The 25,154-nt window shown below is 50.8% G+C and overlaps 1 protein-coding gene across 1 annotated transcript in view; it reads right to left on the reverse strand.

Moving 5' to 3' along the window:
• Positions 1–914: 914 nt before the first annotated feature.
• Positions 915–25,154, reverse strand: part of Ppil2 (peptidylprolyl isomerase like 2) — a 28,816-nt gene continuing 4,576 nt past the window's right edge. Inside the window, exons 4-21 of the mRNA XM_059276980.1 lie at positions 23,530–23,592; positions 21,903–21,954; positions 16,797–16,848; positions 13,474–13,565; positions 12,611–12,700; positions 11,907–11,982; positions 10,475–10,635; positions 9,387–9,462; positions 8,931–9,037; positions 8,274–8,363; positions 7,917–7,950; positions 7,313–7,430; positions 4,738–4,794; positions 4,104–4,176; positions 3,954–4,016; positions 3,681–3,817; positions 3,249–3,370; positions 915–1,400 (exon numbers count right to left, since the gene is read on the reverse strand). Of these exons, the coding sequence (XP_059132963.1) occupies positions 3,274–3,370; positions 3,681–3,817; positions 3,954–4,016; positions 4,104–4,176; positions 4,738–4,794; positions 7,313–7,430; positions 7,917–7,950; positions 8,274–8,363; positions 8,931–9,037; positions 9,387–9,462; positions 10,475–10,635; positions 11,907–11,982; positions 12,611–12,700; positions 13,474–13,565; positions 16,797–16,848; positions 21,903–21,954; positions 23,530–23,592 (1,438 nt within the window). The 3' untranslated portion in view covers positions 915–1,400; positions 3,249–3,273. The remainder of the gene's footprint in view (positions 1,401–3,248; positions 3,371–3,680; positions 3,818–3,953; positions 4,017–4,103; positions 4,177–4,737; positions 4,795–7,312; positions 7,431–7,916; positions 7,951–8,273; positions 8,364–8,930; positions 9,038–9,386; positions 9,463–10,474; positions 10,636–11,906; positions 11,983–12,610; positions 12,701–13,473; positions 13,566–16,796; positions 16,849–21,902; positions 21,955–23,529; positions 23,593–25,154) is intronic.

The following is a 25,154-nucleotide window of genomic DNA, read 5'->3' on the forward strand; positions in this document are numbered from 1 at the left end:
AGTGGGCAGGCCCCCTGGCTAGTTTTCAATACTCTGGCAAGTGGGAACTCAGTAGCTGAGGCCTGGGAGACCAGATGTCACCACTGCTTCCTTAAACTGAAGAAGCTAGAACTGTGACCAGTTTTTGTACATACGAAGATTATATTTACAGCTTTTTATGTTGCGGGCAAGCTTTCCGCCCTTCTACTTGAGCACTTTGTACTGTCTTCTGTGATAGCATTGACTGGGAATTTTCGCTAGTACTCTTTATGACTTGTTTTGTACTGGGGGCGGTTAATGGATACCAACAGAACTTTTATGGAGTTTTTTGGATTTTGTGTTGGCCTACTGTGAAATACAAGTTTTTAAATCAAAAGAACTGACCATGAGCTGGCTTCAGGGGAAGTGACGCAAGGCCACACCCAGATGTGCTGGTAAACTACTGCACTGTCCCAGATGTGCTGGTAAACTACTGCACTGTCCCAGATGTGCTGGTAAACTACTGCACTGTCCCAGATGTGCTGGTAAACTACTGCACTGTCCCAGATGTGCTGGTAAACTACTGCACTGTCCCAGATGTGCTGGTAAACTACTGCACTGTCCCAGATGTGCTGGTAAACTACTGCACTGTCCCAGATGTGCTGGTAAACTACTGCACTGTCCCAGATGTGCTGGTAAACTACTGCACTGTCCCAGATGTGCTGGTAAACTACTAAACCATCCCACCTCCGTACATCTCGAAACAGTGGCTATTCTAGAAATGTGTTCTTAGAACAGTGGGAGGTGATACCAGGTCATAAACACCACTTTGCTTTGGAAATGCGATTGGTTGTGTTACTGTCTTGTTAGCATATACGTAGTATTTTTATACCTTAATGCTGCTTATTCTTGATGGCATCTGCCAGTATTTGAAAAGATCAGAAAAGAGATTTTTTTTCTTTAAAAAAGTCCTTTATTTTCTGATGACCTCATCAGGCAGTTTTCAAAATCCAAGTGTCATTACTGTCTAAAAAGCTACCATTTAAGCTCTACACAACCCGTGGAAATGCAAGCCCTAGTGGGCTGTATCCTCTGTCCTGGAAGAGGATGTGGAAGAGGATGCAGCTGCCCCCTTGGGTAAGGTTGACTGGACAGTGGGTGACCTGGAAGCAGAGTTCATCACGAGTAGCAGCAGGACCACCACGCTCAAGCACAGAGCACTCTCAGCCTCCCTGCTCCCTGGCCGAAGCTGTCAGCCCTTGGTGGCATGTCTGTGTGAGGGACAGAACAAAGCTGCTGTTGTCACACAGCAGCTTCCCAGAGCGCTTGCTCTCTCGGAGGGTGAGTACAGCCTCGGGCAGCATCTGCTGGGAGTGGAGGACCTCGCTTCTGGGAGCTGATGCTTCTCTGACACCACCTTGTAGGGAGCTTTTAAGTGTGGCCTGAGAAAAGTACAAGAATACAGTTAGGCATGCTCTGTCTGTCCAGAAGAGCCCTTGACTCTGCAGCTCTGGGTTGTTCTACCTTTTTTTTGTTTTTTTGAGACAAGGTCTTACCACCTACCTCTCTTGTCTTTGGTTTTTGGGGACAGGATCTTGCTATGTGGCCTTGACTGGCCTGGAATGTGCAATATCACCCTCCTCCTACTTTGTAAGACTGAGACTACAGTGTGTCACTCTATGTGTCACACACACACACACACACGCACGCACGCACGCGCACACGCACACGCACACACACGCACACACACACACGCACGCACACACCCGTGACCTGTCGTTAACTGTGAGATATCAGCTTGCCAATAGCAGAGGAGACAACAGAGGGTCCTGAAAAGGCAGAGGACGGCAGAGTGGATGACAACATGGAGTGCAGGGGGCTTAGTGGGCTGGAGAAGTGTAGCTGGCCTGTGAGCAAGGAACAGACCTCATTCTTGCCTCAAGAACAGCCAGTGATGAGCAGCAGTCATACCCTGAGGTCGAGCAGCAGCAGCTGGAAGTGGATGAGGGGAAGGCAGGGTAGTGAGGCAGGACAGGCTCTGTCCATCTCCCAGAAACACACACGGCTTGGGCTGTGGTTCTAACATCACAGGAAAAGCAGCATCTGAACCAAGAGCTTCAGAGATGGTGTGGATACAAGGTTTGGGGCAAGGTAAGAGGAAACCAAGCAGCAAGCCTAAGTTAGAGTTGAATGTGACACAGTCTTGAGTGGTGACCCAGGGACAAGAGCGCCCTAGACAGGCTGAGCATCAAGTGATTGGTGCCAGAGAACACAGTGACACGACGTTGTCCGGAGGGGACAGTCTGCCCACACTTGTAGAGGCAGCTGGGGAAGCTGGAAGCCAGCACGGGTCAAGATGGCAATGAGGAAGAGATAGTAGGAGCTGTCTGAAGACATAGGAGCCAATGGCAGGATCCTTTCAGGATACAGAGACAACTGTCCTGGGGTCAGATGGGATTGGTAAGCCAGGCCTGGTACACGCCTTTAATCTTAGCACTGGGGGAGGTAGAGGCAGGTGGATCTCTTGAGTTCAAGGCCAGCTTGATCTTACATAGAGAGTTTCAGGACAGCCAAGGGTACATAGATAGACCCTGTTTCAAAAACACAAAACAAGGAGTTGGTGACTGTCAGGAGGAGTCAGCAGGGAGGTCTCCTCTTCACGGGGACCTCACGCTGACATCGCAGCACAAGCTACTGATTAGGCTCACCAAGGTATGGCTGATGCGGAAAGTCACTGAGTAGAGAGGACAATGAGCTGCCTGTCCCAAGAAGGGCAGGGCAAGTGCCTGTGGAAGTGGTGTTAATGGAAGGAAGCCTAGGAGATCTCATCAAAAAGCCTCGGAGTACAAGCTCCCCCTCAGGATCCAAACAGGGTCTGAGAACCAATCTCAATCTCCATTATCTAAATTTCTTTTGAGACAGTCTCCCAATGTAGCCCAGGTTAGCCTTGAACACTCAACCCTCCTGCCTTGGTATTCTGAGTGCTGGGATTATAGCGGCCCCTTGAGAACCTGCATTTTTAAAAGAATATTTAGGTGGTGGCACTATCCAGGGAACTGTGCTGAGTGAGCACACAGCCATCCTGAGGCAGAGATGGGTCGGTGGGGGTAAAGACCACAGCCTTCCTCACTAGCCCAAGATGGGTACCAGCTAAGGGATGGGGAAGCCAGGGGTCCCAGGGGCCAAAACTGGACCCAGCCATAGGCAAGAGGTTTATTGGCTCCCAGCCTAAACTGACAAGGGCAGACAGCTCAGAGGCAGACCCTGAAGTCCACAGCCCTGCACCCTACCAGGATCCATGAAGCCAGCCTGCTGCTACCAGGAGCTGAAGTCCCCAAAGCCCCGGCTGGGCTTCTTCTTGGCCATGGGGACAGCTGTGCTGGTGGATGGTTCTTCCTCTGCTGCTCGTTTCCTGAGACACAAAGAAAACTACTCCAGTTGCCACAAAAGAGCCAGGTGCCCATACTCGAGTAGTCCTCTGAGGAAGCTCCATTCACAGACAGCTTTCTGGAACTTTAGAAGAGAAGCACTCTCTCTACAAAGTGCTGTTCCCACAGCCCCAGCCATGAAAGCATCCTGGCCTGCACACGGGCCTTGTCTAGACCTCTTAGCTGTGGTCTCCAGTCTGGTCTGTGGAATTCTTAACCACCACCTGGTCACCCCCTAGGAGCACGATGAAGAGGTCCCAGCTTCCAGAGATGCCACCCACCAAGCACACTCACGTGGCTGCTGGGTTGATGTACTTGCCAACCCCCTGGCGGTATGTCTGGGGGCCCTGGTTTCCAGGCGGGGGCTGGCTCATCTTGACCTTGGCCTCTGGATCCACTTGTTGCTGTGTCTTCTTCCGCTCCTGAGCAATCTGGGGGTAACACAACTGTCTGATCCAGAGCCCCAGAGTGGGGTCTTCTCACTCCCAGCTAGGTGGGAGGACAGGGCTGATCCAGAGCACTAGGGTGTGTCCAACCAACAACATGACTTGCCGACACCTTCCTCACCTGAGCATCAGCCTCCTCATAGGGGTCCACAAACACTGTGGTTGTGCATATACATACTTCCTCCTGGTGGCAGAAAGGCTCCGTGAGCAGGAGCAGACTCCCCCGGCCAGCACCCAGTAGGCAGGGTCCCCCATCTCTCTAGGTACATACCTTAGGACGGTCAGTTTTGGGGTCACTCTCCACATTCTCCATAGCTGTCAGCGTGTCAAAACCCCCAACAACCCTGTAGCAGAGGGACAGAGGGGGTCTTCGTGTACTCTGAGCAGAGGACCCTCAAGGCAGAGTTGAGACATGCCAAGAGGAGGCCAGACTAGTCACCAGGCAGGACAGGGTGAGCCACAGCAGAGAAGGAGGCAGCAGCAAACCAAACCCAGCCAGGGTTGCTGAGTCAAGTTCTTGTTTCCATACGTTGCTAAGGCATGGTCTAAATCACCCAGGCTGGCCTCGAACTCACAAGTAACTGAGGCCGGCCAGGAACTAATAATCCTTTGTACCTAACTCTTTTTCCCCTATAACTCTATAATTGAATCATCAGCACAGACTGTGTGTCCTTTGTGGGAAAATCTGCTGACCCTCAGACTCAGGGCCGAGGAGAAAGGGGAAGGTGCCCTGAGAGAGAAGAGGAGGTAGAGCTGCCCAGGTCTCCCTGGCTCCACAGGCCTGGAGAGCCAACCTTCCCCCCCAGAATACCCAGAGTCCTCAGCGGGGACAGTGTGGGGTTATACCCAGGTCTAGGGAAAGGCAGTGAAAGCCCACTGCAAGCACGCACAGCACCTGCTCTTACCGTCCGAAGATGGTGTGCTTCTTGTCCAGGTAAGCGCAGGAGCGGAACGTGATGAAGCTGGGGAAGGCACATGGAGGTCAGGGAAGCGGCCAGCTGACCCTCCCAGCATGCTCTAGTTCTAGTAATGACTGCTCCTCGGGAGAAACTGCCCTTTCCCAGGTAAATCCAGACCTCTGGAGAAAGCCCAGAGCTTGGCTGCCAAAATCCCATTAGAGGCAGCAGGAGAGACTGGAGGCTTGAGCTAGCCATCAGACTATCCATAGGAAGGCAGAGCCCTGCCAGGATGAAGGGAACAGGCCAGGTATGTGCTGTTTGGAGGACGCCCCAGACTACAGACTGTAAACGGGTGACAGCACGCTGGAAGGCATCAGACAGCGTGAGGAAGCACAGCAGCCTGAGCCTTACTCTAAATCAGCACAATGGAAAGCACAAAGTATACGGGGTGGGCTGCAGTGCAGGAGGCATGAGGTCACAAAGTGGGGGTGGACTCGGTCCCACTGTGACAACGGGACACACAGACCCCTTAGTGAGCCACAGAGGACTACATCTGCAAGCTGCAATGAACACTATCACCCAGCAAGCAGGGGCACTCCAAGGCCACCAGGCAATGCTGTGGTACCAGGATGACTGAACTGCTCCTGCTGCCTCCACCTCACAGGTGTGTGCCACCACACCGAGCTCTCATGAATTTCTAACATAATAAAGGAAGCTAGAAAAAGAATGGAAAAAACCTTTAGAAAATAATAGGGAAGTGAAAAACAGCAAGCCACAGGGAAAACAAAAATGCAACAGAAATATTTCGGTTTTTGTTTTTTTGTTTTAAGTTTCTGAGAAGACTAAGGAGATGCTGGCCAAAACAAAGCTGTCACGTGCCCTGGAAAGAGGGCCCAGCAAACGTGAGTAGTCAGGGTACAAGTCTGGCTGGCACACAACGTAAAATGATTTTCTGTGCACATCTCTCACATCCACACCCAACAGCAACAGGTCAGTCATATGACCAAGAGAATAGCCATGTGATCATTGAGACAGACATTAAAACTAGACCTCCGGCCCAGTGACAAATGTTAGCAGACTACAAGGCCCCATTTCATCCAGAGAGCGGCAGGACACACATGTGCCTACCTCCAACAACCCACAGTGACAGTGATGTGACTGATAAGCTCAAATACAAAGAAACTCCTCCTATAAACTATGTGAGGAGCTGGATAGATGACCCAGCAATTAAAAGACCTGGCTGCTCTTCCAGGACCAGGGTTCTATTCCTAGCACTTACGCTCACAACCACCTCTTCTGGCCTCCTCCAGCATCAGGCATAAACATACATGAGTATACAAACATACATGCAGGCAAAACACCCATACACATAATTTTTTTAATTTTTTTTTTTAAAGATTTGATTGCAGGGGACTGGAGAGATGGCTCAGCAGTTAAGCACACTGACTGCTCTTCCAGAGGACCCAGGTTCAATTCCCAGCACCCACGTGGCAGCTCACAACTGTCTGTAACTCCAACACCCTGGTACAGACATACATGCAGGCCAGACACCAATGCACATTTTTAAAGGAAGACGATTGACTGTAACTGTGTGATGGCCACACCTGTTCCACAGGCAGAGTTCCAGGACAATCAACCAGGGCTACATAAACCCACAAATAACAACATTCCTTAGGATAAGCACTGTCCAGAAAATGATGGGACTGAGCTGACAAACTAGCTCGGCATGTGGAGACACCTCTGTGTGACCCTGGCAACCTGGATGCAACCGGTGGAGCTCACGTCAAGGTGGAAGGACAGTACTGACCCCACAAAGTTGTCCTCTGACCTCCACATGCACATGTGGCACCAACACCCTCACATAGACTCGGCTGTAGCCCACTGTGATGGTGCATGTTTTCAAACACAGCACTCAGGATACAGAGGCAGGCAGAACCCAGTGAGTGTAAAGCCAGCCTGGTCTACATAGTGAGTTCCACAAGAGCCAGGACTACATAATGAGACCCTGTCTCAAAATAAATGTTTTAAAAAAGAAAATAACAAAACTCTACTCAAAGATAAAAGATATAGCCAGGCTGGAGATAGTTCTCAATGGTATAGCATGTATGTACTTAGCATGCACAAAGCCTTAGGTTCACACCCCAGCACAAAAAAGAAAAGAGAAAGACATATTCTTAGATGAAGAATAGAATATAATACACACCTATTCCAAAACACAAGACCAGACACCCAAGAGCCTTCCCACCTACCACCACACACATTGCCTCAGACACCAGCACCTCTCCCCGACCACCTGTCCCAAAGCACTGGACCTTGCACGGCACCCGGCACCTACACACTCCTGGTTCTGCCTGGTGCATCCCAAGAGGCCTTTGGGGACCTACTCATGCCCACTCCCTGGAACTCGGAATGCTATTCTACCAGCTGATTTGGGCTCCTTTCCTGGAGGGCCTGTGCTCCATCTGGCTGTGCACTACTATACTTGGATTTGACTTGGGCCCACCACAACTTTTAGGGAGAACTCCAGGAGCTCTGAAAACCACCCCGGCAGCCGAGCAACAACAGCAGGACCTGGACTCACAACTGAGACTTGTTGGTGTTAGGCCCCGAGTTGGCCATGCTGAGCACCCCACGGCCTGTGTGTGAAAGGTTGGGGCGGAACTCATCTTTGAAAGGTTTGCCCCAGCAGGACTCTCCACCTGGAACACAAGAGCAGTCAGTGGTCAGCCACAGAGCCTAGTTGAGGAGCATCAGAGAGCGCCCTGGCCCTGAGGCACCCTTCTTGAGAACCCTAGATCCTAGTGCCTTCATCAAGCTGAGACTACTCACTCCCCTTTGTGGGCCAAAGCTATAAGGAATCATTCAAACACATGGGTGGAAGTCATGGTTGGCCCATGGAGCTGAAAGCTTGGGGAAAAGGTTATTACACTCTGTAGGAGCCATGGGGCCACCTTATTATATGACGGGAGGGCATGGGCAACCCTGTCAACGAGCAGGTGGGTTCTGAGGACCTCACCCTTTCCTCTGTCTTGCTATGGATGGTAGGACCCTCACCATGGGAAAACTAAGGGGCATGCCCAAGGTGGCCCAGAAGGCCAGACACTGAGTTGCAAGCCACCCGCACCCCAAAGTCTGAGACTCCACATCCAGAGCTCTTCAGACCCAGCTTCCACTATGGCACCTACCTGTGCCTGTACCTGTGGGGTCACCGCCCTGGATCTGTAAAAACAAAACCCAGTGAGGTCACTGGCTCTGATGCTGCCCATCACCCACTGCTCACCCTACCTACTAACCAGACAGGCTTCCCAATGGCATGTGCTACAGTGAGGACAGGGACCTCCTTTCTGACCCCAGGTCTTTCTGGACGAGCACTCAAGAGCCAGCTACAGGATCCCTGGCACAAGATACACCTGACGACCCTACCCTGGTCACACATGGCCTAAACCAGGTGTCTGGGACAGGGCAGGTACAAGCCCATTTGGTTCATGGAAGCTGCCCATGTCATCAAGCATCTGTAGCCAGCAGCAACATGTACCACTCACCACAAAGTTCCTGATGGACCTGTGAAAGATGGTACCGTCATAATACTGTTTCTTGCAGAGCTTGATGAAGTTTTCACAGGTTTTTGGTGTCTGCAAAATATCCCAATATTCTATGAGGCACAGTGGTCAACAGCAGAGTCACAAAAGACATATAGGCCTTTAGTCACAACAGGGAGCTACTTGTCTGCAGACCTTGGTTCAGTCTGACCCCCAAAGCTAAGTAAGGAACAGAGTCCTGCAGCCATGACACATGGCAGAAGCCAGGGGAGCCATGGCCCGTCCCTAGGACTTGCACACACACCTATCCAGGGGAGCCATGGCCCGTCCCTAGGACTTGCACACACACCTATCCAGGGGAGCCATGGCCCGTCCCTAGGACTTGCACACACACCTATCCAGGGGAGCCATGGCCCGTCCCTAGGACTTGCACACACACCTAGCGAGGGGAGCCATGGCCCGTCCCTAGGACTTGCACACACACCTAGCGAGGGAGCAAAAGAGGCAGGCTATGTTGCTAGAACTCCAGGGAACAAAGCCAGGGCACTTTGGTTCTCAGCTGCAATGAAGCAGGATTTCTTAGAAGTAAACTACAGCCCCACATTTAAGACATGGCTACTCAAATCCCCCAGAAACCACCTGGGAACAGCCCATACTCACCAGGTCACAGTGCAGCTCTAGGTTAAGGTCACCCTTGTTGGTATGTAACCTCACGTAACCCTTCTTCTTCACAAACTGGTAGCGCAGCACATCTTCATCAATGACAGCTGCAAACAAGTCCTGAGCTCGGCACCTGCCCTGTACCTGAGGTAGCTCCTCCATTCAGGCCCTCCCCAGCTCTGAGAGGAGTGCAGGAGCCAGAGGCTAAGGGAGATCATTGAAGGACAACGATGCCGGAGGCTCCAGGGGCCTGAGAGCAGGGCACGCCAAGGGCCAAGACCATCCGTGAGAATGCCTCCTGACTCAACACAGTGCACCTTCCAAGAAGCACCCCTCAACCACCAGCCACCACAGACTCAAGGAAAGGCACAATGGGGACGCTGAAGCAAGTAAGCAGGATGCCCTACTTGCTCCCAATGTGAATTCTGTCCCAGTGAACGGGACAGAGACAGCTACCTGCTTCATGCGTGGTCTCAGGCACCATGGCAGTGGAGGTGAAGGACGCACTGACCTTTCCTGTGGAATAATGGGCCTACAAGAAAACCATGTGCTCAGACTACATCACCTCTCCTCAAGGTCAACCTCTAACCACCACCCACAGGCGCAGGGAGAGAGCCCAGACGGAGAGCTGGCCAAGACCAGAGTACAAGACTACTGGTACCAAGAGAACAATTAAAGGCCTACACACACACCCCACTCCTGTGCATGCCTGGTGCCCTCAGTGGTCAGAAGAGGGAGTCGGAGCCCCTGGATGGTTGTGAGCTGCCATGTAGGTGCTGGGAACCAAGCCTGGTTCTCAACAAGGACAAGTGTTTTAACCACTGATCCACCTCTCCTACCCAGTTATATATTTTTCCAGGAAACACATGATCTCTTTAAATGTGTTTCTTCGTCATTCAGAGGAGGGGAATGAGGACTGCTCAGCATGGCAGCAGTGTCTGTGTTCAAGTAGGAATTACAGACAATGAACTCTATCTAATTTTCCAAATTTCCCTGGATAACCCCCTATATGGGAGACCCCACCCCTGCCTTTTCCATGGCTGCAGCTTTCTTTCCAGCACACCTATCAGCTAAGTGTGCTGGAGAAATCCCAGCCCCGTAACTGCAGAGAGGACCTCGGACAGCCAAGCACCCACACCCCAGCTAAGGCCTAGGCAAAGTCTAAGACCTCGGTAGCCCTGGCAGCCCCACCCCCGCTGCCATCACAGACCTGCAAGCCCTTCCATCTCTGTCCTGAAATGTAGAAGCTGCCTCTGGAACGCCAGGGACAGCAGGGACTTGGCACTGAAGCTGGGTCAGGGCCCACAGCACAAGGCAGCTCTACTTCTGCTGATCCACTGCTGCCATGGGACCCCAGTTTGTCAACCATCCTTCCGCCCCAGGAGTGTTACTCCCTTTGAATCTGTTTGGAGCCCAGTCACCTCAACAGCCCTGGAGGGCCCCACAGCACTGGGAGGGTCCCAGCCACCACACCTCCAGGTGCATCCCTGTCTGCACTTTCCCCAGGACCTTCCCACTGGTCAGAGGCAGGGCAACCCACTCACAGCATTCAGTTGGTCCACCTTCCTCTTCTCAGGTGCCTTCATGGTGGCTGCTAAAATCTCGTCTCCTTTGAACTCTCTGTAGAGCTCCTGCAGTGTCTCTCGGGTCTCGGCATTTGTATTTTTCAAATAGTAAGATGGGTCCTGTTTGGCCTTTTCCTCATCTACAAAACAGGGTACAGGCACTGAGCAGCCCGAGTCTCAACACGAGCATAACAGGAAGAGAGATGGAGCTGGCCACGTGAGCAGAAGCCACAGGTGGGCTGACTAAGACGGGCTTCTCTGGATAGCACAGCCATAGCCTACCGCCTGGGTCCTCTCACAGCGGCACTCTGGGTGCAAGGTGGGAGTTCACACGGCACATGGTGGGGCCAGGCCTAGGGGGTCTCCCTCATCCGTCAATGGAGCCTCAGGATGCTTCGCACTCAAGTGTCACCGTTCTATATTAACCTGTATACTGAAACCTCTTCACAATGTTTTGCTTTTGTGATTTTAAAAGTGCTGCTTTTTTTCCTTGGTTTTTCGAGACAGGGTTTCTCTGCATAGCCCTGGCTGTCCTGGAATTCACTTCTATAGACCAGGCTGGCCTCAACTCAGAGATCCACCTGCTCCTGCCTCCTGAGTGCTGGGATTAAAGGTATGTGCTTATTTCATGGGAAGGAAGTTTGGGGTGTTTCATATATGAAATGCCCCATCTATGCCACATGTTGCCTGCTAGGCCAAAGGCTGTTAACTTCCTGGGCAGTGAGCATCCCTAGGCCTGGCTCTGGGTCTCCTGAGTTGTTCTACCTCCCTAAATCCTGACTGGTCCACAGTGTTCGTTATGAGCATCAGAATACTGCTTCCTGCTGAGGTGGGCCAACTAAGCTCTGGGCATGAGTCTAGCTGGTTCCTTGGTATGGAACAAGTGAGCTCAGAAACTCCAGCCACTCCATAGTATGTTATCACGTGCTCAACGGCATGGGCCAAACACAGGAAGCAAGAGGACAAGGACCCAGTCTAACTGTACCCTAGAAAGGTCTGATGTCCCCCAGAGTCTCACCTGCAGCCCCTCTATCACTGTGCCCTGGGAAGAGCAGCAGCCAAAGGAATCTAAAAACCACAGGGCCACCAGAGCTGAGGAAGGGAACGTGAGGTGTCCCGGTATGTCCAAGACTCCAGTCAGCTGCTTCCTGACCGCCTGGAGCCTGACAGACATGATGGTGCATGCCTGCATCCCCAGCACTGAGGAGGCAGAAGCAGGAGACGAGGCCAATGTGAGGCCAACCTCATCTACTCAGCAGATTTCAGGACAACCAGCGCTTCCCAAAATAAAGAAATCTGAAGCCTAGTTCATCAAAAGTCACTCCGGAGCCAGGGTCTGAGCCACCCAGAAGGAAGGGCTTGCCCGAGCAGCACACTTACACTCTATCCCAGCAGCCTTAGTTGTCCATACCTGGATCTACGACTTTCATGTTATTCTTCACATGGAAGAAGTTGGAAACATTGAATTTGTCCAGATTGGTGGGGTCCTGTGACAGGAAGAGGACACTCAGGAGGAGCACCAGGACTGTGACAGGTGCTGCAGGGGAAGAGCCTGTAGCTGGGTTGTGTGAGGACGAGGGAGTGAAGCAGGGAAGGAGGCCGTGCCCTGACAGGGCGGCAGGCAGAGGTGGTGCAGTGTGGGAACAGGCCGCCTAGCAGCTCATCCAGCCGTATTTCCCGCCTCTAGAGCACAAAAAGAAGCAGCAAGACTTGCTGCCAGGTAGCACAAGATGCAGGCTGGGCCGCCATGGGCCAAGGTTCAGTCAGGAACAAGCCACACAGTCCTTTAAGCTACGCTCCTGCCAGGAACCCCACTTTCTGTCAGTTCTCACCATCCCCACCACCGAAGGGGACACCTGTGCCTGATGCTACTCTTGGAGAAGCCCATGTCCTGGTGCCTGTGATGCTGTGGGGCAGACGGAGCCCCCGTGTCACAGAGCCGTGACAGCCAGAAGGCAGTCAAGTCCACGGTGGCTGTTGGGGAAAGGTATGGCACTAACAGGGGAGCAGTGGCCAGGGATGCTATGGTTCAGAAGACCAAGACTGGAGAGGAGAGCTGGAAGACAGACAGCAGAGCTGGGGTCAAAGTGAAGCTCTCCCCGTGAAGCTACTTACCTGCAGGGTGATGATGTCTTGCCTGGAAAAGGGCTCATCAGTCAATAGGTCCCTCAAGTTCTTGGCCTTGATGTTTAGCTGCTCCACTGCCTATAGCAGGACAGAGGTGTCACAATCCCTTTAGGCCGTGGCACAGAGGTAAGAGGTAAACCAGCACACAGAGAGCCACCCTGGGGTGCACAGTCTCAGATGCTCTTACCTTTCTGGCACAGACTAGCTAAACCAACCTGGCTGCTTCAGGCAAGAGGTCTAACATGGGCTCTCCCATGCCACAGACTGCTCCTTGTCCTGGTCTGAGCAGGGAGAGAGCTCACGTCCCTCCCACCAACATGGCAACTCCTCCTTCCTAAGAGCCTGGCCTCCCCTTTTCTCCCAGTTCCTCCAGAGTCTGGTCCATGCTGAAGACATGGCAAGACTCCCTGAGATACAAGGAACCCTTGCTTGGGCAGCTCAAACTGCCTGCCTGGGTTTCAGGGTCCAAAGGCCACCAGAGTCACCTGTTTTTGTGTTTTTTCGAGACAGGGTTTCTCTGAGTAGCTCTGGCTGTCCTGGAACTCACTTTGTAGCCCAGGCTGGCCTCAAACTCACAGAGATCCGCCTGCCTCTGCCTCCCGAGCGCTGAGATTAAAGGTGTGCACCACCACCCAGCTGAAGTCACCAGATCTTTATTTTAAACCCTCATAAAGCAAGGTGGCTACCTAACCAGATATGATGCCTTGTGCTGGGGGCTATAAAGCCCATGAAGACAGGCATGCTCCCTGTTCCTGGTTCACCTCCAGCACTCAGGCAGGCTTTTGGACTATCCCGAAAGCACATTTTAAGGCCCCACATTGATCAGTCCCACTCACTACAATGGGGCCTACCTCATAGGTGTAGACATTGCCAGTTGTCCTGATGGCCACAATATGGGTGTTGTCAGTGAACACAGAGTACAGCACTGGACAGTGGTACTGCCCTAGAAAGAAAGCACGCACAGGGCTAGTGGCCCTCAAGAGCTCTGATTAAGCAATTGTGATACTATTTATTTATAGCCCCAGCTACTCAGGAGGCTGAGGCAGAAGAACAGAGTACAAGGCCAGCTGGACAATTTAACAGGTCTCAGGGTCTCGGTTGGAGAGATGGCTCCGTGGTTAAGAGCACTAACTGCTCTTCCAGAGGACCCGGGTTCAAGTCCCAGCACCACAGGGCAGCTCACAACTGTCTGTAACTCTTAAGACCTGACACCCTCACACAGACATACATGCAGGCAAAACACCAATGCACACAAAAATAAATAAATTATTTAAAAAAAGACTTTTGTCTCAAAGTAAACTTTTAAAAAGGAGGCTCAGTGGCAGTGCGTTTGCCTAGCATGTGCTAACTTCTGCATTCAACCCCAGTACCACAAGAGAGAGAGAGGAGGGGAGGGAGGAGGGAGAGGGAAGGACGGGCGGTGGTGGAGCACACCTTTAATCCCAGCACTTGGGAGGCAGAGGCGGGCGGATCTCTGAGTTCAAGGCCAGCCTGGTCTACAAAGCGAGATCCAGGACAGCCAAGGCTACCCAGAGAAACCCTGGGGTGGGGGACACCAGTAGGGGTCAGAGAAGGGAAGGAGGCAGAACCTTAAGGCCAGCTACCAAGACCTGGGAACCAGGGCAATAACAGCCGCCCAAGCTCCGTCCCACAGTTCACAATCCTACTCACTGCACAGGAACCAGCCCTCGCCCTCCTTCACTAGAGCAGTCTGTTAGCCTCCAGACTGGCTCAGCTGACCCACCTTCCTTACAGCCATGCCACACAGCACATGGCTTACTTTCTAGAGACCCTGTTACCACTGCTTTCTACCTCAGACCCCCAGTACCCACCCTTCCCTTTATCTCCTGGCCTTCCTTACCTAGCTCTCTGTAACACATGCCAGCTAGCCAGCCTGCCCATCCTCCTGCCCCAAGAGATGATCTCACATCCAGCAGGGGCTTGTCTAGTGAGTCCCAGCAGATGCATGGGGGTGGAGGAGAGGACAAATAGACATGTCCCCACATCTGGATAGACTGACTTCTAAAAAGAAATCACACACACACACACACACACACAATGGAAATTTAACGACCATGTGTATATTTGACAACCACGCAATTCCTAAGCATCATAATACCATTATGAAGATGTAAGTCATTATCTTTTAACTAGTGTACTACGTTTTTGGAGTTTGTTTGTTTTGATTTTTCTAGACAGGCTTTCTCTGTGTAGCCCTGGCTTCCTGGGAACTCGCTCTGTAGACCAGGCTGGCCTTGAACTCAAGAGATCCACCTGCCTCTGCCTCCTGAGGGCTGGGACCATGCAACCACCAGCTCTGTATTATATTTTTATTCATTAACTTTGTGTCTGGGGGAGGGGACAGGGTGTGTACATGTCACACTACAAGTGTGACAGTCAAAGAATGACTTGAGAAGTCAGTTTGCTCCTTCCACCATAAACCCTGCAGATGGAACTCAGGTTGTCAGGCTTGGTAGCAAGTGCCTTTACCCTCTGAGCCACCTCACTGAGCCCTAAGTCTTTCTTTTTTAGAGCTACATAGCAAAATGATGAAGTGGGAAATGACACCATGTCTGGGATCTGCCTCAAGCACCACCGTGGGACTGCCAAGTGGAAGCCCAGATAAACCCAGCAGGCTCTAAGGAGCCAGGGCTGCTGAGTGGCAAGGGTGGAAATGTCTCACTAATGATCTCTATTTTCATGGGTCTGAAATTTCAAATCAAACCAAAGTAGACTTGGTCAAGGTAGTATGTGCCTAAAATCCCAGCACTTGCGAGTCTGAGGAGAAGGATCAGGAATTCAAGGCCAGCCTCAGCTACAAAGTGAGTTTGCAGCCAATCTGGACTTTACCTAAAAAAAAAAAAAAGGAGCGTGGGTGGGGAGGGAGGGACGACAACACCAAGGCTAGCTCATCAGTAGAGGGCTTGCACAGCATGTAAAGCCCTACCTCCCAGCACTGCCAAAAACTATGAGGCCCAATACTGCAGCTCTAGTCAGTGTCTCTCTGACGGTCTCCCTAGCTCAGCAGCACTGACCTGCCTCCTACTCCCAGTCCTCACAGCCTAAGCCACCTGCCCTTGCCATATATGGACACCTTCGAGCACAGGACTGCCTTTGATGTGCCTGACCCCTCTGCCTAGAATGTTCTTCCCCTATCTTCACACAGCTTCCTCTCAGACCCTGTCTGCTGCCCTCAGTGGGTATCCTGCTGGCCGCTTCCTTCCTCTACTTCTGTCTAAAACAGGACATCTGATGCCCTACTCCTCTCCTGCCTAGATTCCTCCCCCACCAACAAAAGCTCTTCTCACTCAAGGATGGACACAGGGGGACACACACACACACACACACACACACACCTCCTCACCCCACCTGCTTGTTCTCTGCACATTTCCAGGCAGATAATCCAGGAAGATCTGCTCTGTAACAGACACATATGACCTATGAACCCAGGGCTGCTATAGGCCAGACAATGAAGAAAGAAAGCCCATTTTCTCTATGCTTGCAACATTTCCCTGAAAAACACACCCCCGTGAGCACTGACAGCAGCCTCAACTGTGGTCCTTACATCAGAATGAAAGGAGACCCCTAACCCAAAACCACAAAGACCCTCTCAGAACAAGACCAGACCCCAGGACAGGGCAGGACAGGGCAGGACAGGGCAACTGTAGCTGTATCGTCTGCATCGGCAACCAGAGACCACAGAGGGACTCAGAGCAGAAGGCCCCAGGGGGCAGAGGTCTGAAGGAGGGTTGGTAACTGACAGTCGACTCAAAAGCAGACTGGAAATGCCTCCCAAACACCCACAACCAGTTGGGCTGGCCACCCTGGGCCTCAGTCTGAGCAACTTCCACCTAGAGCCAAGAACAGCCATGCACGAGGCCCAACGATGGCACCAGCAGCTCACAGCAGCCTAACAGCCTTTGTGGGAGCCACCTATCCTACTCAAACTACCTGAACCTTTGAGAAGTCATGGGACACCTGGGAAATCAAAAGCAAGGGTCAGGAAGGAATGAAGCTGGGGATGTGACTCAGGCAGAGCCCTTGTTTAGCATGTGTGGAGCTGCAGGTTCAGCCCCCGACCACAAGAGAAGAGAAGGATGCCTGATTGTAGACAGGAAGTTGGTGAGAGCAGGGGATGGGGAGTCTGGGGACAGCCTACAACAGGGACTCTCACCTTCACTGTTCTTTGCAAAGTTCAGCTTGATCAGGGACTTCCCATCAAGTTTCTGGAAGACAAACAATTAACAAGAATGAATAAGAGGAGAAATAACATGAAGGCTGTCAAATCGGGAGCAACAGGGACAGACAGAAAGATCTGCCCAACTGACTGTCTGCAGCTCACTAGGGAATCTCTCTGGGAAGACTCCAAGACACAGCCAGGACTCCTGCAGGCTGTAGAACGGCAAGCCTTCGTACTTGCACAGATGTAATCTGTAAACCCAGGCTGTAAGCGGATCCCAGATTTGTAAACCACTAAATCCGACAAAGGATGAGGCTGTGGAATAAAGACTGGCGTGTATTTCCACAATGTCTGAACTTTTCTTTTTGGTGCCAGGTACCAAACTCAGGACCTCATATATGCTAAATGTGTGCTCTACCACTGAGCTCCATATCCAGGCCTTGTCTGAACATCTTTTTTTTTTTTAAAAGATTTATTTATTTATTATATGCACAGTGTTCTTCTGCCTGCATGTATCCCTGCAGGCCAGAAGAGGGCAGCAGATCTCTTTACAGATGGTTGTGAGCCACCATGTGGTTGCTGGGAATCGAACTCAGGACCTCTGGAAGAGCAGCCAATGCTCTTAACCTCTGAGCCACCTCTCCAGCACCTTGTCTGAACATCTTTTTTGTTTGTTTGTTTGTTTTGGTTTTCCAAGACAGGGTTTCTCTGAGTAGCTTTGGAGCCTGTCCTGGAACTCACTCTGAAAACCAGGCTGGCCTCTGCCTCCCGAGCACTGGGATTAAATAAAGGCATGCGGGACCACCACTCTGAACATATTTATGGTAAGCACACCATTTAATGTGTGAGTGCAGGGCCATTGAGATGGCTTACCACCGCAGAGGGAAGAAAAAACTCCTGAATGTTGTCCTCTGGCCACATGTGTGGCACAGCAACACTCACATTATATTCTCTCTCTCTAGTAATAATGGTAATAAATAAAATAAAAACAAAAACAAAATGAATATTCCTAAAACTAGTAGGGAAGCCAGAGAAATGCCTCAGCTGGTCAAGGTGCTTGTCACTGAGCCCAGCAGGACCTACATAGAGGAAGGAGAGAAATAAATCCCACGAATTGTCCCCTGACCTTTACACATACTGTAGGCCCACATGCACATACGCACACACATACACAAAATGAATAAATGTAACAAATAAAGCCAGTCAGCGTACCCAGGCATTCTGCTTACAGTGTGGTACAAATATTTTTTAAAAGGAAACAAAACACTAAAGGTGGAAAAACTGGTGATGTAGCTCAGTGGTGGGGTGTGTTCAGCAGAAAAGGAGTGGACATGCCCACAGACTAGGAGTGCTCCAACAGAACACACCCTCTAGGAGTCCCAGAAGAAAGGAGGCGGCCCAGCTTCTGACCATGTCCGAAGTAACTGCTCTATGTAGTCTGGCAGCTGCAGAGCAGAGCAACTAACAAGATTTGATACCACAAGAGCATCTGTAACACGGAATGCAAAAATAACAAAAGCACCCAAGCGTAACTGAATAACAGTGTCCACCAGGACAGAGGCTGAAGTCACGGGGACAACTGTAGACAAGACACCAGAGGACCACAGGGTCGCTAACAAGACGGCAAAGGGCAGGGCTGCAGCGGGGAGCCAGTTTGACACCTGTAGGTAGTCACAGCCTCAGGAAGGCAGAGAACAACCAACCACAAGCACAGTCAGGCAGCAGGGATCTTGTAATAAGGAAACCAGAAAAGGCTATCCTCCCAGCATGGGGCCTCGGGAAAAGGTCCCGGAGCTTCCTGGCTGTCAGCAGAAGAAGCTGGTCACATTTCCAAGTGAGAAACACCAAGGAAGGAGAGCAGATGACTTTGGAGGTAAGGCCACTCCTCCCCAAGCAGCCCAAGAGCAAGCACACAGGCTCTGGAAGCAGTCTAAGACACCTGTGTGTACACAGCCCCTCTCCTCAGCAACAGGGAAAGCGGGCAGCAGCACACCATCTACACTGGGAAGAATCCCTGGGCCTGCACCAGTCCCAGACTGTCACCAGGGCCAGAAAGACAGCAGCCAGCTTCCTGCCACCCAGTAGGTTAGTGTCTTAAAGACTTTTATTTTCTTTTGCTTGATTTTGTATATGTGGATGTTTTGGGGGGAAGGGGGATGCTAGAAAATGGACGCCAAGGCCTTCTGTAAGCTAGCTAAGGGCTCTATTACTGAGCTGCACCCCAACCCAAAGGGTCTCCTTTGCCAAGGGATCTCCTGTCCCAGGCAGAGAAGTGGAGGAGCAGCATCATCTGCTCTAACAGGAAAGGCAGAGTCACCAGACTAACTACATTGACAGCTCCCTAGATCTAGATTGAAAATGTTCCCCCACACTCCTCCACTGTTGGTGGGAGTGCAAGCTTGTACAATCACTGTGGAAATCAGTATGGCGGTTTCTCAGAAAATTGGGAATCGATCTACCTCAAGACCCAGCCATACCACTCTTGGGCATATACCCAAGGAATGCTCAATCATACCACAAAGATACATGCTCAACTATGTTCATAGCAGCACTATTTGTAATAGCCAGAACGTGGAAACAACCTAGATGCCCATCAACTGAAGAATGGATTAAGAGAATGTGGTACATTTACACAATGGAGTACTACTCAGCAGAGAAAAACAATGACAGCATGAAATTTGCAGGCAAATGGATGGAACTAGAAAATATCATCCTGAGTAAGGAAACCCAAACCCAGAAGAACAAACATGGTATGTACTCACTCATAAGTGGATACTAGATATAAAGCAAAGAACAATCAGACTGCAACCCACAGATCCAGGGAGGCTACATAGCAGGGGGGACCCTAGGATGACTGTGGCTTATAATAAGTTTTGGTTTTACTCAATCACTGAGCAAGCCTCAATGAAACATTTCACTATTAAGATAAGAATTTGTACTGTGTCAAGCTGATGATAGAAAAAAAAAATGTTCCCCCAAAGTTTACAAGCCCCAGAAACCTTACTTCAAACACCAAGTTAGGATGGGGTCGCACTGGCACGACCTAAGGAAAGGGCCTGGCATCAGATGCTGAGCCTTGACTGATTACCAGGTCCCACGGGCCTTTATTGCTGATCAGGACAGTGACAACTCAGGAAGCTCTGAACTGTGACCAGTCCCCAAGACGTCACAGCACTAGGTGACTGCTGAGATCCCTACTGCCCTAAGGACAGGACTCAACACCTTAACCATCCCACTGGCCCAGTCTGTAAGGTCTCTCCTTTCCTCTGCCTTCAGCCTGGTCCAAGTGCACACAGCACCTCTCACCCAGACAAATGTATGATCCCTGGCTGATCTCCCCTGGTCCAACAGGCTCCTAAGAGTACCTTCCTGACAAAACCAGAGCTCTCCTCAATACAGGTCAGGTCATGACCCTGCCTGGGCTTCCAACCCACCAGATTAAGTCCAGGACCATCAAGGTTCCCCAATATGGCATCTAATGCTATCATGTCTCCTCCTCAGGACTGAGCATAACAGCAGCTCCTAAGAGCCTTCCTCAGCCACCTAGCCTCCCTCTTTCCTCACCAGCCCTCTCTGGGTCATTTCAGTGACACACAGCGGATCTGTCTGCCCCATCCCCATGTTGGGTGATATGAATACAACTTTGTTTCTTTTTGTTTTTAAGACAGGATTTCTCTATGTAGCCCTGGCTCTCCTGGAACTCACTCTGTAGACCAGGTTGGCCTTGAACTTACAGAAATCTACCTGCCTCTGCTTCTCAAGTGTTAGGATTAAAGGCAAGCATGATTTTCTTTTTGCCCGTTTAAAAAAAACAGAAAAACAACAAAAAAAAAAAATGCCTTTAATCCTTTAATGCATGCCTTTAATCCCAGCACTCAGGAGGCAGAGGCAGGCAAATTTCTGAGTTGGAGGCCAGCCTGGTCTACAGAGTGAGATCCAGGACAGTCAGGGCTACACAGAGAAACCCTATCTCAAAAAACAAAAACAAAAAGAACCCTGATGATACCCAGAATTGTCAAGAAGCATTTTCTTCTGCACAGTGTGGCTAGAAGTTTAAAATGTATAACAGTTTTGAAGGGCAGTTGGCCAGTAGCTATGGAAATTGACAATGCACCTTCTCCTGACTCTGCAGTCCTAGAATACTCCTGTGTGCTCAAGAAAATGTGCATGGGGCTATTTCTGCACTTCTGCTGCGAATGGCAAATGACAGAGGATTCAGTACGGCTCAGCCACAAAGACAGACACAAGAACAATGGTGACTCAGTGGGTGAAGTCACTTGCCACCAACCCTGACACTCTGAGTTAGAACCTGCATGGTGGGAACTGACTTCCACAAGCTGTGCTCTGACCCTGTACCAGAGCATGTGCACCCACAGATACACCTACATACTCGCACGAATACTAACAAGTAAAAAACCCATCCTTTCTAAAAGACAGACAGTCTCACAGAAAAGGCTGTGCCTTCTCTACTGACACCCTTGAGACTCGCCAGCACTTTGCAAAGCACACAAAGCAAGATACAGATGAGCCACCCACTCTGATCAAACTCAAGAGAAAGCATAGACACCCAGGCATGGAGGCTAAGACAGGACTCCTGTAGTGAGAAGACAGCCTGGGCTAGAGAACAAGACCCTGTCTCAAGCAAACAAAGATGTACAATGGTGTACATTCACAGGAGACTTGTACCAAGACTCCACAAATACTCCAGTCTCAAATGATGTAGCATTTGAGTGAACCTATGTGTACCCTCTCACCAACTTTAAACCATTTCTAGACTGACTGCTACCTATTATAATATAAATGCTACACAAGTAATTATTATCTGATACTGTTTAGGAAACAATGACAAGAAAATATGTATAGATATTAATACAGATAAAATTTTTCCACAAATACTTCTTTTTGAGCACGGTTGATTAAATGCAAGAACACAGAATCTGCAAACAGAGGGCCAACTGTCCATGCACATGTGTGCACAGAGAGCGAGGACTGTCATTCCAGGCCCCGTGAACAGTTCCCCACTAAGGACAGAAAAACTGCGAAGACAAAGTCAAGGCAGGGCACAGCTCCATGGCAACAAGTACCTGCAGGGCCACCTACCTCTCCATTGCTGGGATTGGTCCCGTACTTCTTAAGCCATGGAACAATGTTCCTGATGAGAGAGAACAGAAAGGGTCACTAGGGGGCTGGAGAGATGGCTCAGCAGTTAAGGGCACGTGGTGCTCTTGCAGAGGACCCAAGCTCCCAGCACCCACGGGACACAGCAATAACTCTCTGTAACTCCAGATCCAGAGAATCCAATGTCCTCCCCCAGCTCCTACAGTACTTCACAGATGTGGTGCACAGACAGACATGCAGGCAGAACATCCACACACATAAAGTGAAAATCAATCTTAAAAAGAGTGTCACCAGGAGGTGCTGCCAGTGACAAGGCCCGAGCCTCAGGGCTGCTCCAGCCGAGTGCAGGGCAGGCTGCACGCGTGGAACACGTGTTTCCATACATTCAGTGACACACCTGTGCGCATGGACTGTGCTTTCCCACTGAGCTCCACTTAGCGTTTGCAGGAGTTTGACTGCAGTTGCATGTAAAAAAGAACTTTAACTAGGCAAAGGGGCAAACAAATGTTAGCCTGTCTATACAGCAAAATACTAGGTCAGCATCAAAAATTTTACTTGCAGCCACGCATGGTGGTGGGCCACCCACTGTGTAAGCCCAGCTACTTACGAGAGGAAGGCAGGAAATCACTTGAGCCCAGGAATTCAACGCCAGCCAGGGCAAGACAGTGAGAACCCCACCCCAAAAAAAATCTGTGTACAGGGCCCAGAAGGCATAAACATTCATAGTGATGATCCTGAACAGTGAGTTCTTTTTATGGTAAAATGTTCTATTCAAGTATTTTACATTTCTTCTAAATTTTAGAAAATATTTTAGAATCTAAAAACAAACTTGAAATACAAAACAAAGGTAACATATGTTGGAACATAAAATAGGGCATAATGCTTCAGACTACAATGCTGGGAACTAGACACCTTCTTTACAGCCCTGCTTCCTCACGCAGAGAATATCCAGCACATCGCTGTTCCACATCAAGAACTAACACATGGGGTAGAAGGACTCATCTCCATCCCAAGTAGTGGCAACAGCATCTGCCAGCTAATACTGCCTGCCAGAGGCCACAGAGCACTTCTGCCATGTCTCTGAAGACCTGGCTGTCCCTCTCAATTCCTAGAGGCTCGCCTACACCTCATGAGGTTTCTATGGACAAGACTGTCCCTGCTTGGAACCACAAACTCAACATCTCTTCTCTAATAGGTGTCAACAATCTGCAGTATTTGTTAAATCAAATTAAAGACAGTGCTGGGGACAACTCAGTGGGTAAAGAACTTTCTGTGCAAGCACAAGGCCCATGTAAAAGCCAGACAAGACAGCACACGTCTATAACTTTAGCAGGGCAGACCCTGGGGGCTTGCCGGTCACCCAGTCTAGTGAAACAGCAAGTCCCAAGTTCACTGACAAGGTCCTGTCTCAAAAACATAAGGTGGAGAACAACAGAGAAAGACCCCTGAGGTCCACCTCTGGCCTCCACACACACATGCACCTGAACACAACTGTACACACACAAACACTACATACTAGGGCACACACACACACACACACACACACACACACACACACACACACACCCCACAAATAAAAAGAAATGTAAAAATTCAAGAGGAAACTCACAGCAAATCGAAGACGACACCTTCAGGGGTGCAGACCGGGTAGACAAAAGGCTGCAGAGAGAGACTGAAAAGGGCAGACTCTGGTCAGCTTCTGGGCACACTAGGCACACACTAGAGTTCCTACAGCCTTCCCAACAATTCCAAGCATGCTCTGCCACTGACACACCGACACACCACACCACTAGGGATAAGGCATCATCCCAACAGATCCTCAGCACTCGGTGCAGAAGCAACCAAGCTTCTTTCAAGCCCACTTCATGTTGTGAAAGGTTTTGTTGTCCGATTCAAGTCAAAAAGAGGCTCCCAGTGGTGGCCTTGAGGAAGCAAGACTGAGTTCCCTCTCCAGACCCTTGAGAGCAGGCAGACCAAACTTTCATCAAAGAGCTACCCGCCCATCCCAAGGTCTGATGAGGCTACTGTGGTCTGCAGGGCCCACACCACTCTGCTGTGTGCTGGGAACAATTTCTGAAGCACGGGGGTGAAAGGTCCACAGCAGCCTCAACTACCGTAACGTTCCCACACGAGCTGCCCACTGGTGGACAGCCCACGCCACTGCTTCCTTTCTTTCCTGGGATGGTCTCACGCCTTGAAATCCAGCACCCAGGAGGCAGAGCGGGTGGATCCTCCTGAGTTAGAGGCCAGCCTGGTCTACACAGTGAATCCCAGGTCCGCCAGAAACCAGAACAGCATATAGACCCTATCTTAAAAACAAAACAAAAAACCTTTGGCAGGGTGGTGGCAGCACACTCCTTTAACCCCAGCAGAGGCAGGGGGATTTCTGTGAGTTCAAGGCCAGCCTGGTCTACACAATGACTTTGTGGTTAAAAGGGACGAGTGGAGTCAGGGGCCTAGAACAAAGAGAGGAAGCAGTGCTCTCTCAAAGACCGATCTAAACCAGATAACATTCATTCCAACAAGGTTGACAGGGAAGGAATGACAGAGGAAGGATCTCTGCCTGGGACACCTGACTTGAGTATTAGCATTTCCATTAGCACAGCACAGGGCTTCCTGAGGGGCAGATGCAGGGAGGTCCCGCTTCTGGAATAAAACAACTATGTCCAGGCCTTTCTGCACTGTGGTCTGTCCCCTTCCCATGCTGCAGCCCCCCCCCCCTTCTCCCTGCACTGTGACACTGTGGTCTGTTCTCTTCCCATGCTGCAGCCCCCCCTTTCTCCCTGCACTGTGACACTGTGGTCTGTCCCCTTCCCATGCTGCAGCCCCCCCTTTCTCCCTGCACTGTGACACTGTGGTCTGTCCCCTCTGCTTCCCATGCTGCAGCCCCCCCCCCTTTCTCCCTGCACTGTGACACTGTGGTCTGTCCCCTTCCCATGCTGCAGCCCCCCCCTTCTCCCTGCACTGTGACACTGTGGTCTGTCCCCTTCCCATGCTGCAGCCCCCCCCCCCCTTCTCCCTGCACTGTGACAAATGGCTGACAGGCCCTAATTGGGTCACCAGACCTTCAGAATTAGAACTTGGAGGAAAGGCACCAAGCATGCCAGACTGCCTTACCTTTACAGTACCCCATCCTCCCCACCTTACCCTAGAGGAACAGAGTGTGGAGATGGCTGGGTCCTAGACATGCTTCCACAGAGTTCCCTCTGTCCAGACACCACTGTGCCCCAAGCA

The sequence above is a fragment of the Peromyscus eremicus genome, chromosome 12, assembly GCF_949786415.1.
Source record: "Peromyscus eremicus chromosome 12, PerEre_H2_v1, whole genome shotgun sequence".
NCBI classification, from domain to species: domain Eukaryota; kingdom Metazoa; phylum Chordata; class Mammalia; order Rodentia; family Cricetidae; genus Peromyscus; species Peromyscus eremicus.